A 13082-nucleotide genomic window follows, 5' to 3' on the forward strand; every position below is an offset into this window, starting at 1 on the left:
ACTTGAACAATATGACAGCACAAAACAACAACAAAATAACTGGGAACAATAGTCATCTGTTCTTTAAAGGGATGCAAATGTACAGTCAATAGATTTGTGCCTTAACGAAGTCCAGATACTACCTTCTTTGTTGTATGCTAAATTCAGAGTTTAGTTTCACCCACAAGAATTTAAAATCATGTATAATTTCAAACAACGTAATTATCAAAATGGATTTTAAAGTTGTGGTCTGGATCTTCTGCTGTAGCATGCAGACAGCAGAACTATGCTTAATCATGCCATACAAGGACCAGCTGCAGGCATTTTAATGTTGCTGTGTGTTTATCCTTCTTTTATTCATGACACGTGGAATTTCTTAATATTCCTGTTGAATAAGAATTATCTTGTATTTTTGTTAATAGATTTGATCTGCTTAAGCACTTTCTCTTCCCTTTTCAGTGGAGCATATGCTAACCTTTTAAAAATATCTTTGTTACTTTGCTTATGGTAAGTAGGAGTTACTTTTTTTTAGTTCAAAATACTCTGAAATTTTCTGATGCATAACTCCTTCTGCCAGTGTCCAGAAACCCTTTTGATTCCATTCCTGCATAGCAAAAGATATTAACCTGTGTTAACAAAGTATTTCATGTACAATCCAAGACAAATACATACTCAAGGGAATGTAGGACAGGTAGTGTTACTCATTTTCACTCTCACTCCAGCTCGTTTGTTTATTCATGTGTTGTATACGGTGTGTGTCCAAAGTGTCAACTCTTCAAGATAGGAACTGCATTACTTTTCTATTTTTGATCCTGGTTAATACTCTGAGGCTCTGATTAAAAATTATGGTCCCCAAGAATTATCCCACTTACAACACAGCTGAATGATTTCAATATTCTTAGGGTATCCAGCTCGATTTGTGGAATAATTACTGGCAACCCTTTAGAAGGGTAGTACTGTAGTATCTGCCACAGTATTGTGTCTCATTAAGGTGCACAGGTGAGTGAGTTACTCATCTTGGGACATGAACACAAGTAACCCTCACTGCTAATGCTTATTAGAGTCCAGACTAATCCAGTCATTTTTATCAGAAATGTATGACTAGCTATTAATTTTCCTGCTGTCTGTTGTCATGCTGTACTGATTTTATTTCCTTTTATGTATTTACAAACTCTAAGATGTTGTGCATCTTTGAGTTTTTAGTAACTAAAACTGCTGTTATAATCACTCTGCCTTCATCAGCGATAGCGTCTTCGCTGTCTCTGATAGAAGCTGAAACTCCACTGAAGGATATAGAAAACTGTTACAGCTGCAGTGGTTGTCCAGGGTTAATCTGTTCAGGGCTGTCCCTTTCCAAGAACTGGGGTCAGTGGGACCCCCCTTGCTGTGCCCCCAGGCAGGGCAGCAGGAGGATCGCTCCACCCTTGCGATAAGCAAAAGGCAAGCTTCAGTTTCACGTGCTAAAGGTCACGAGGGTTCCAAGCAAAAGCTTCATTTTTCTGCACGGAGCAAGAGCGGTCGGGGGGGTGTTTCAGCGCTGCTGTTTGCTGCGGCAGGAGGAAATTCGCAGCTTGGGGGCTGCTTTTGCTGCAGGTGAAGAAGACACCGCGGCAGCCGGGGAGGGGCCGGCGGCTACCGGCAGGAGGGGCAGAAGTTGCTTTAAGCGATTTTCTCGCTCATCCCTGTTCCCACATTCACTGCAGAGCACTAAACTTTCCTCTGACCAAAACTTTGTTTCTGGGACTATTCCTGGAAAGCGGAAGCATGGAGAGTTTTTTCATGCTTCTGTTGGAGACAACAGATTTGTCCTTTTAATCCTGACTATTATTTACAGATGAGAGACCCCAGTATTATACAGTATTATTTTTGCTAGTGAGAGATAAACAATGGATGCATTCAGAGCACCTGAAAATGAGTCGCTGTTGTTCAGTTCCTCTGGTCCTGCCAGGTGGAATCCCTTCCATCATCCCTTGGACTCCATCCAGCCCTGGCACTTCAGGCTTCTGGCAGCAGTAATGGTGGTGGTGACCTGCCTGTCGCTTGTTGAGAACCTGGCTGTAATCCTGGTAACTTTTAAGTTCAAGCAATTGAGACAACCTATCAATTATGTTATAGTAAATTTGTCAGTGGCTGATTTCCTGGTCTCACTGACTGGTGGCACCATCAGCTTTTTAACGAATCTAAAAGGTTATTTTTATATGGGATACTGGGCTTGTGTACTGGAAGGATTTGCTGTCACTTTTTTTGGTAAGCTTGATTTTATTTGTAATGATATGTTATTTTCCTTTAGCTTCCTTCGATGTATTGTGCTAGCTATCTTGCAGCTTCCCAAGTCTCTGACTTTGCATGCCTTTGAGCTCACTGCTTCTTTCCCCAGTTACATATATTCTGTGGTGGATCTCATGTGTGAGTGAATAACATATATCACTATCTCTGCCATATATCAGTGACTTGTTGCATGTATGCTGATCATCAAATATGTTTAATATAATGAGAAAAAGCTTGCTAATAGAATAAGACCGTTGTGGAGTTTTTGGTAAAACGGTGTCAGGAAAAAAATCACTATGTGTAACTATTCTCAAGGTTTGTATTGAGGTGTGTGCCTATATGGATAGGTAAGACAGAAAGAGTGAGTGGCTGCTCTTAAGCTGTGGAAAATATCAGGACACAGAAACATCCTGTGTTAGCTACCCTGCTGTGCTTCTGAGGATCCGTGACCTGTAACAGGCACTCCGCACACCTGCATTTTTTTGTGATTCTTTGGCTTGGCTTTGTTTTACTAACTAAACAAGAAGTATTAGAAGTACTCTAAAGGGGAAATTCCATACCAGAGTTCCCTGAGTAAATATATCTCTGCAGAATAAATGGGAAATAAGTTTAAAATGAGATGTTGACTTACCTGAGATAGGCATTCATTCCTGCCTCCCTGTTCCTGTTCCTGAAGCTGCACAGTAAAGACAGCCTTCTAACTCGTGTCACTGCTCTAAATCAAACACACTGCTGAACCTCAGCCTGAAAAAGACTCCCTCGGTTGCACTCAGCCTGGTTAAGCTACGCAGAGGGAATGTCAGTGAGGGACAATGCTACTAAATCAGTTTGTGGCATGTAAGCCATGTCCCATGGAGAAGGATCAGGCTACTTTAAGATTTTGTTGACTAACCCCATGATATGTGCCTACTAAACTGATAATTTGTTGTTGTGGCAGCTGTCTGTAGTTTAAAGACAGCCTGAAATATGACATTTCTTGCAAAGACAGTGTTTTGAAGATGTATCTTAATTTGTTGATTTGGAAGGTACATTTTTGCATTTACAAAATTTGCAAATTTACAGCTTTTCAGAGTAGAACTGAACGAAAAAAAGGAAGTCATCATCAGTTAAATGGCCTGATTGCCTGCTTGGTTTTGTAGTCATTGTACTGTAGACTGCCAAACTAGACAAATATGAAAATCTTGTGCTTTTAATAGGTACTGGAATAATGCACATAGATTGCTTATCCTTTCATAACTTGAGCTGATGGAAGAGGTGCCTGAAGTGGTGGGTGGTCAAACACTGGAACGGGCTGCCCAGAGTGGTTGTGAAGTCTCTGTCTGTGAAGATACTCAAAACCCACCTGGACTTGGTCCTGGACAACCTATTGAATGGACCGTGTTTGGGGGGTGGGGTGGTGGGATGTTGAACTAGATGACCTCCAGAGATACTTTTCAACCTAAATAATTCTGTGATGTGAGATGATGTTCGCTTTTCAGTGAATCTACCCAATTTTTGATGCTGTGTTTTCTTACTATAGGCATTGTTGCTCTCTGGTCTCTTGCTCTGTTGGCTTTTGAGCGGTACATTGTGATCTGCCGCCCACTGGGAAATATGCGCTTAAGGGGGAAGCATGCAGCCCTAGGTATTGCCTTTGTGTGGACCTTTTCCTTCATTTGGACCATTCCACCAACGATGGGTTGGAGCAGTTACACCACCAGTAAGATTGGAACTACTTGTGAGCCTAACTGGTAAGGCCACTCTTGCAGAGTATGGTAAAGAAATGAAACTTGCAGCTCAGGGCATCTCAGGGGCAGGAATGTAAAGGAAAGGTTTAAAGATGATGTGCATCTCTGCAAGAATGGATATGAAGAAAGCTGTAACAAAACTGAGCAAAATTTGCCAAGAACAGATTTTTAAAAAAGAATTTCTAAAGGAAGGAGCTTCCATCTCTAATGAAAATAACATCCTATCTATACCTTGTGCTGTTTGTCAGGATTCAGAGGGCAAAGAGACAGATCTTTCAGAAGACTGGACAACCAGGTCTGAGCCCATAGATGACTCCACTCTGAACAGGAGGTTGAACTTCATGTTCCCTCCCACCTGAATTGTCCCACAGTTCTATGATACCGTGCCTATGGTCGTAGGATCCTGTCCTAGCCCGTGGCCAGGGAGATGGCCCAGGGCTCACTCTGGTGGTATGACCAGAGTTGTAAACGGGCACTTTGAAAAAAAAACAGTTGACAAAAATACTAGTGGCAGCTCTGAAGAGCAAAATTAATACTTCAAGAAAATAATAAGAACACGTATTAGTAATACATACACAATGTATTTTCTGTTTTATACAGGTACTCAGGAGCTTATACTGACCGTACATACATTATTGCATTCTTCACCACCTGTTTCATAGTGCCTTTATTCGTGATTTTGGTATCCTATGGAAAATTGTTGCGAAAGGTAAGAAGAAGCATTTATAAGCAAACTTAAAATGTGTGTGTATGAAATATTTGGAGCATTTTGTGTTCCATTTTCTGTAAAGATCAGACATAAGCAGATCAAATTTCCACCAACAAAGTCACTCAGTTATCATCCTTACACACAGAAATTCATGCTATGGTTAGAAATTATTTCCTAAAATGTGCAGTTTGCATCACTTATCAGTGCATCTCATTAGCCAAACATCATACAAATTAAAGAATGTCTGCCTCATAATTAAAGAAACTGAGTGATGACCCAGTATCAGTTTATTTACAGTTGTACTTCAATTCAGTGATGTTTGTTAAGGCTCAAACCAGGTAAATCAGAATTCAGCTTGAAATTATGGTATTTGTAAATTTTAAGAGTTCTGGCCAATACTCTGTAACACTTACATGCAGAATAAGATGTAGCATTTTTAAATAATGTAATGCTGTTTAGTAAATAAACTATTAGATTGACCAGGAACATTTAAAAGACTTGAGAAATGCGTTTGAATTTTATTTAATGATTGTGTTGACCTGAACCAAAAGAGAAACTGTAAAGAGTGAAAAAGAAGTTCAGTAGAATAAGAAAAGTCCTTTCTGGGACAATGTTATTTCTATTTACTGCAAAGCTGCCTTGTCTTATTGCTTCAGTAATAAATTCAGTAAATTTCTTTAGATTACTGATGTTTTTAAAGTATTTGGAATCTTCAAATGCTTTTATTTATTCTGTGTCATTACACAGTAGAAGGGAAAGGCAAAAATTATTTTATTTTCTCATTGGAAAACACATATTGAAACATGTGTACCTCAGGTGACGTTGCGATTCCCCTAAATGGATTTTTCTTGATTTTGTCCAGGATGCATTTAGGGAGGGGTTGGTTTCAGTATGAAACACAAGAAGTTTCCCAGTTTGAATGTGAATTGCAGTACAGGTGCATTGCTGCTCACGGCACTCATGGTGAGGCAGCACGGTGCCTGCTGGTGCAAGTGGGGGACATGAATTACAAGATAGGGAGTTACTTGAAGAAAATCCTTGTTGATGACTCAGACTCTCCTAAAATAACTTGTAAAACTATGATTTTGTTATTCTGAATATCCAGAACTTTTATTAGTATTTTATTTCCCCCTGTCCTAACCTACCTGCAGAGGAAATGAAATGAAATGAAGAGAGAGAGCAGGGTGGCCAGACCTCCTGGCTGCAGCTGCAGCCCTCTCACTGCTGCCTGGGACGGCGATGCGGTCCTTAGGGAAAGAGCTCTGCCACTTGGCTTGGGAGCAGGAGGACAGCCACCCCATGGGGCTTCCGCTCCTGCCTGGGGTACACGCAGTGTGGGAACATGCGGTGGGTGGCAGGTGTCCCTCCCTGTGGACTGGTGGTCAGGTCATGGGTCCTGCTCTGCGGGGATGGGAAAGAGCCACCTCCAGAGGCTGTCCCTGGGAGGGAGAGCCCATGGGTGGCCTGGCATGAAGGGGAGGGATGTTAACCCAACAGAGCAGGGAGGAAAAGAGACCACTTGCCAAGCACCCAGCACTGCGATGGGTCCTGCCAGAGCAGTGGCTAACGTGCTACTCAGATGCTTCAGGAGGTGCACAAAAGGGGTCATTTCCTCCCTCTGGGACAGCGTTAAGAGGCTGCAACTTCAAAACAAAGCAAGTGAGATGAGGAACGAGGGAGGCAATGAAGGAAGATGTCACCTCAGTCACAGCAGACGCCAGTGAATGGTCCATCTTGCCATTTGCGTCAAGTCAGAATGCCTTCTAGAAGACTGATTTGTGCCATGCAGTGGGTTGTAGCGTTGGCCTGGAGCCTGGTGTGATCTTGCTAAGCTGCCTTTCTCACTCCTCTCTCCATTTCCCAGAAAGAATAGCAATATTATTTTTAAAAATCACACTTTTCAGTAAGTTGTGTGTTTCACACTCCCCTGGCAGCTCAGTGACTCTGCAGACCACACAGCCAGCAGACACTGGGGTGGCCTCTGGGCACCTCATCACAAATGATTTAGCTGTAGCCACCTGGCTTGTGCCAGTCCTTGCCTTTGGCTTTTGTGGGCCTTTACAGAGATGTAACCATCTGAGTTGGTCTCTGTTATTTAAAACAGCTTAAAGCACAGTCTGGTGTAGAAAAAGCCAACTGCCTGCAATATATTCTGTAAATATATAATGAATTGCCATAAGGCTATGTCTCACAACTAAGCTAATTTTTAAAAATCTGACTGTGGTGAACAGAGAGAGACCTAGGCACCAGAACTGGGGTATTGAGGTTCCCAACCAACCCTTTTCCTGGATTTTGTCTCCCATGTTTGCCACACGACAGACTTGGTCCTGAGTGGCATTGTTTTGTCTCAGTGAAGTCTGCTAGTCCCTCAGTCCCTGTGTCCCCAGCTTTACAATGCCAATAGTAGCTTTCACTACAACTGCAGAAGTAGTGAAACAAATGAAACTTTAGGAAAAGCTCTAATCAATTTTTTACAATGGAGATAAATTATTATGGCAGTATTTCTTTGTTTGCAAGATAAAGCATCAGTACATGGTTCCTTATCTGTTTTGTGTTCTCAGACTTAAAGAGAAAGGACTTACTGCCATCCATGAAAAGCCATACATGAGAAAAAGGCCAGGCTGATATGAGACAAGCATGACACAGTCAAAAGCACAATCCTGGAGATTGTGTCCCTTCCTCAAGGTGCCTGCACTTCTGCTGAAAGGGAGGCTGGGCTGCTCTCTATGTAGATGCAGTGTATATGAAAAAATGCTATAGCAACGTCATATATTGGCAGGGGATATCTTAGCTTTGCTCAGCACCTAAAACCTAATACCTAAGAGCTTGTAGGTATTATGACAATTCACTGTTATTATTGTTTATTTTTGTTAAAAAAATGACATGAATTACAACTTTGTACAGAGGTAAGGACACCTTCCTCCCCAGGAGCTGTTTCTGTATCTCTGTAAACACTAAATGTGTTAAATTATCTCAGTACGATGCAAGGGTTATTAGGGAAAATGTCTCCACTCGGTTCTAATGTTGCTGTGGAAAGCTAAAAGGCCATATTACACCAAAAATTATTACTTTATTAGCATGTACTATTGCAAGACCTGGAACTAGTTTTTTCTAGAGCCATGCAGAATTATGTCATTAGTCACTTCCCACATAAGCTAACATTATACATAACTGTGTTGTTTCACTAAGTCATCAGAACCAAAACAAGGATGCTTCCCAGGAAGACATTGTTTGACATCACATAGTCTCTGTCCCAACATCTCTGTCTGAGCTGCTTGCACGATCAGTGAGGGAAGAGGGAGAGCATTCCTGCTGAATGCCCCAATCCCACTTCAGTTCTGGTGTCAGTAGATACAGATGCTCTTCTGGTGAAGGTCATAAAGCACCACAGAGCCTGACAGACTCTCCAGGATGCTGCTGGTTGCTTAGTCTGGTCTAAGCTTTACCCCTGGCAAGGAGGTCGCAGACCCGCAGCAGAATGCAGCCTTTTGCACCCGTATTGCACACCTGGTTGTCTGTAACAGCTACATGAAACAGAAAGGGCTTGAATTCGGGCTCACTCCCTGCTTACGACTCACCAAGATGGCCTTCTGTTTCAGTAATGAAGTCACGACCATACCTGCAGCTAAACTGTTGCAGTTCCTGTGGGTAGCCGTAACGGCAGGGGTAGAGTGGGGGCTGGCTGAAAGCTTCTCCAGAGGCTAGCCAGAGCCTTTCATACCCTGTGGATGTGGTGGCTGGAGGCTGGCCAGGGCTCAGGTACGCCAGGAAGAGGCAGCTGGGGAGACCAGCTGGGTGTGAAGCCTTGGGGTTGGGCTGGGGCTCCGCTGCTGGTGGGGGACAGGGACAGCTCAGCCACCTCACCTGGGTTATTGCCCCTCTGCTGGTGCTGACCACAGCAGCCATGAGCCTGTCTTTCCAGACTTCTGACGGAGAAAAGTCTGTGGTCCAGGGCAAGAGCTTTGACTTAATGCCAGCACCTGGAAGTGGCCTGAATGAGAATTTGCAAGACGAGACTGCTGAGGCTTGTAAAAAGATGCCATAAGGACAATGCTGTACTTGGGCCCTCTGGCACAGCAGACAGTTTTGTAGCTAAGATTACAGTTGGTTGGCTGTAAGGCTGGTTCAAAGGTGTATTTGCTTCTCATATTTGCCTGTTATGGGATTATGCTGTTCATTATTATTTGCTGTGGATGAACTGGTTTGTCAGAACAGCAGCAAATGCATTTCACAAAAAGACCAGAAAAGGGGAAGAGGGGGATACTGCTCCTACCAGTATAGACAAAATGTTCTCTAGTCAGCTTTCCTGTAAGCCAAGAAGTCTGGCTTTGTTGGGCTTTGTGTAGATCCAAAGCTGCTGTAAGACGAGGTGCTTCCATTGAAGTTACCAATGTATTGCAAGTCGTATCACCCAAAAAAGTAGCCCTAATTTCTGTTTCATATTTTTAGTGACAACTTACTGTTATCGGATACTGCCAGTCGGTCACTCTGTCAGGGTCTGTTCTGTTACTTGGCATGCTAAAGAGAGGCCAAATCTTGTCTCTGATTTGACTAAAATCATTAGGATTACTTTTCTCACAGATTGAATTTAAAGGTATTTCTGCACTGCCTTGGGGTGGGCTGCGGCAGCAACCCATGAAGTTACCTGAGCTAGATTAATTTTCATGGGGCTGGACAGCAAATCTTTGCCATCACTTCACTCCTCATGACTTGGCTGAAGTTAGGTGGGAGCATCTCTACAGGCTGCAGTTGTGCCTGACTGCAATTAGATTTCTACACAAAGATTGCCCTAGTAATGGCTTTTTGATATCACTTTGATGATAAAAATATAAAGGTACTTAAGCAAAGGAAAACTTATTAATGACAGTATACAGTAATTCATGTCCCTCAGCAGTAACATTGACACCCTGTGGTTCAGGAGCAGCATCCTCATGTGCTGTCATACTCAAGAAGAGTAGGTTTTTCCTTCTAACATGGCAAATTGTTAGCCTGCTCACTACATTCACTGGTTGGAGGCCTTGTTGTTTGTTTTCTAGAATCTTCTGTCTTTTCTTTAAAGGTGTCAGATACGCAAGGCAGGCTGGGAACTACCAGGAAACCTGAAAGACAAGTGACTAGAATGGTTGTTGTTATGATCATTGCCTTTCTAATCTGCTGGATGCCGTACGCCGCCTTTTCTATCCTAGTCACTGCATACCCCTACATTGAGCTGGATCCTTGTCTGGCAGCTGTTCCAGCTTTCTTTTCCAAAACAGCTACTGTTTATAATCCAATTATTTATGTCTTTATGAACAAACAGGTACTGTATGCTCTCAAAGTGTCTTTAACAGTCATGTTTTGTTATTTTGTCTTGCTTTATAATGAATTATTTCTACCTACCAACATGTTAGTTAACTAACTAAAAAAAAAAAAAAAAAATCACTGTATATCTACTTACTGGAAGATAGCGTCAGCCTCTGTGCATTATTAACATATGAATGTTAATAATTATTAGGTTTAGATACTACACAGGAAAATCAGCCCTTAGTGAACATCAGTTAGCTTTCTGTATGAAAAGTCTGTTTTCAAGACTGTCCCAGTACATTTTTATAATTCTTTAGGAATGCAACAGCAGTAAGTTGATTTTGAGGTGGGGTGGAAGTTTTCAATAGCTCGAATTTGTGTCGGGGAAACACAGTATCTGTGGTTGTATGTACAGGGAGGGTACAAGCATTGCATGTGCCTGTGGGACAGGGAGCTTCCTCCTCTGGAGGGAGAGAAGAGGACTGGATGCAGAGAAAAAGAATTGACAAAGGGATGAACCAGAGTGATGTGCGTTCACTGGTAACAGGCATGACAATGAACTTGAATAGATTTATGCCATGAGTGTAGCTACTAAGAGTGGTGGCATCAAGCAGAGTATAAGCATGTAAGTGAGTAGAAGAAAAATAGTTAAGTGACTGTTGAATAAGAAGTGATGAATACATTTATTTATTCAGTCCTGCAGAGAGGTATTGCTTGTCTCACATCCTACGGACAGCACCCTGATCTCACAATGCATGCAAGTTGTATGTTGGTCTTACCCTGCTCATGATATGAGCAACATGGAAATAAACCATCTTTGAACACCTGGGTATTAACAAATGAAAACAACTCTTGAGCCTGGAGAAATGACCGATTATGTCCATTAGATGTGGTATCAAGCAGAAGAGCAAAACAATGTTTTAGAATAAGATTTTCCACTAGTCTGGGTCTTTTTAGAATGTCATTATTTTTCAGTTTTAGAGTTCTTCAGGGTGGCACAAGCAAGTATATTTTATGGGGCTGTTTCTTTATATTCCCAACTGACTCAGGAGATAATTGCCAAGAATTTTAGCAAACTGCTTTATAGAGATATTTTAAAATTCCTTATGTGTTTTGATTGATCTACTTTGTTTCAACTTTCTAGTTCAGAAAGTGTCTGATTCAAATGTTCAGCTGCAGTGCCATAGAAACTGCGGAGTTCAACATGAATCCGACTTCAGAGAGAGCAATGTTAACCCAAGACAAAAGAGGCAGTGAGATGTCCACCATGGCAGTATGCAGCACCGTTTCTAAGAGGAAAAACGGAGATGAATGCCTATCTTTTGCTCCTTTGGCAGCTTCGGAAAACAATATCTGTCCCATGTAGGGCGGGAGATATGATCATTAATGCAGTGCTACAGCATATTTCCTTGTTACCATCACTTAATGCAAAAAATATTGTCAGGGGGGACAACATGGTCCTGTGGACACCAGCTTTTGCGATTCCAGGCTCCTGAGTGCATGTTCAAGTTTCTTGGCTCTGCATTTGCAGTCAAGTACCCGGCCATAAGGTGAGTCCCTTCCTCCACTGCATTCCTCTTCCCAATCCACAGCATGCTTGCTCTTGAAAAGAACATTAGGGGAGCCCAGTGTTGCTGTACTGGCATGTAATACATTAAGGATAGGAGAGTTTTATGCTGATGACAGCTCCCTGGTCAGCTGGACAAAAACATGAAGTGGCACATGGCTTCAATAATGCTAATGAACAAATAAATAGTATATAGCACACAACTGACTCAATTTCAACCAATGGAGGTTCAGGGAGGACCAGCTCTGAGTACTTTTTTGGTTTGTTTGGGTATTTTTACTAAAAAAGCAGAGAAGGCCAGAGGCCGGTCTTACGTCTGTCCTTGATGAGAACCTCACTGGGGCACTACAACTACAATCTCCAGCAGCTTGGACAAGCCATCCAGACTCTCAAGCACTATTTTATTAAAACAAGCCTTATCAAGGGCTGTTCATGTCCTCTGTCTCCATTCCCTCTTTGTCAAGAAAATCTTCTGTGCTTGTGGCAACTTTTGAAGAAACTAAGCTGGACGAGATGATCATTGTAGGTCTCTTCCAACTGAGCTATTCTATTAACTCAACTTTACAAGAGGAGTTACAGAGCACAGTACAACTGCGCAGGAATGCTGGAGAAAGGGCCAGTAGCACAGCTTAGAGTTGTGAAGCTGAGATTTGTGGGACACAAGTTTTTCCCTGTATGTGCCTGCACTGTGCAGATCTAAGATCTATCATGTTCTTGAGACCTTGTAGCTCCAGGTGACAGCTATTATTTCTGTTTCTTAACAATTACAATTTTCAGAAATCAGTGGGTAGAGAAAACAAGTATTATGTATGTGCTGGGCCACCTTATGCTGGAGCATGTTGGATGTCTGTATTTCTGTTGGCACATTTTTACTTTTCTCACTTCTGAGCTAGGCCATGCCTCTCCAGAAAGCATAAGCAACATCCTAGCCCAGTAGGCAACTTGCAGCAGCCAGTGGCACTACACTGCTGTTCTCCTTTGAGGAGCAGTTGTGCCTCTGTCCCTTCAGTCCTTAAATTCCTGTTTCTGCCTAAGTCACATCGTCATTACTTTTGAGCTACTGATCCTGGCGTAAATCATTAACTTGTAATTACGTCTTTGATATCAGAAGCAAGGAGTACAACATAAATACACTTCCTGTAAACAGTGAAAAAGAACAGAAATTGCCAGCATTCTGTGGCTGTATTCGACCTCATATTTTTAATTCACACAATGACGTGCAGCAATATACTTAGCTTTAGCAGAATGTCACTGATGCACATGTAAGACCAAACTAGGCCATGAGTGTAGTAAAGACAGACTTCTGTTTTAAATAGCCTCTGATGAACATCACATGTCGCCAAGACCTGGCATATCAGATTTTGAATCCTATATAAGATCTATACTTACCTGAATGCATTTTAGAAGAAAGGGCAACAGCTGACTATAGTTAAATGCTTTACTATGGAAACCCGTTATTTTTAGATAAGATGTTAATACAGTGTCAGTCGAAACAAATGTTGCTCCAAAGTGGTATAGAAAAGCTACACTAGCTACATCCTGTACAGGC

The 13082-nt window shown here is 42.1% G+C and overlaps 1 protein-coding gene across 1 annotated transcript; it reads left to right on the top strand.

Annotated features, from left to right (window-relative positions):
* Window positions 1-1865: 1865 nt before the first annotated feature.
* LOC121093818 (vertebrate ancient opsin-like) lies at window positions 1866-12736 on the top strand. The gene is made up of 5 exons (XM_040606692.1): window positions 1866-2226; window positions 3767-3977; window positions 4575-4688; window positions 9739-9982; window positions 11111-12736. The coding sequence occupies exons 1-5, from the start codon at window positions 1866-1868 to the stop codon at window positions 11330-11332; spliced, it is 1152 nt and encodes a 383-aa protein (XP_040462626.1). The 3' UTR covers window positions 11333-12736.
* The last annotated feature ends 346 nt before the right edge of the window (window positions 12737-13082 follow it).

The sequence above is a fragment of the Falco naumanni genome, chromosome 9 (genome assembly GCF_017639655.2).
Source record: "Falco naumanni isolate bFalNau1 chromosome 9, bFalNau1.pat, whole genome shotgun sequence".
Classification (NCBI taxonomy): domain Eukaryota; kingdom Metazoa; phylum Chordata; class Aves; order Falconiformes; family Falconidae; genus Falco; species Falco naumanni.

Excerpts from the sequence above, each read along its gene's own strand:
- LOC121093818 (XM_040606692.1), top strand. The coding sequence starts at position 1,866 with ATGGATGCATTCAGAGCACCTGAAAATGAGTCGCTGTTGTTCAGTTCC. Across the intron at positions 3,978-4,574 it reads ACTACTTGTGAGCCTAACTG|GTACTCAGGAGCTTATACTG; the intron begins GTAAGGCCACTC and ends TGTTTTATACAG. Across the intron at positions 9,983-11,110 it reads ATGTCTTTATGAACAAACAG|TTCAGAAAGTGTCTGATTCA; the intron begins GTACTGTATGCT and ends TCAACTTTCTAG.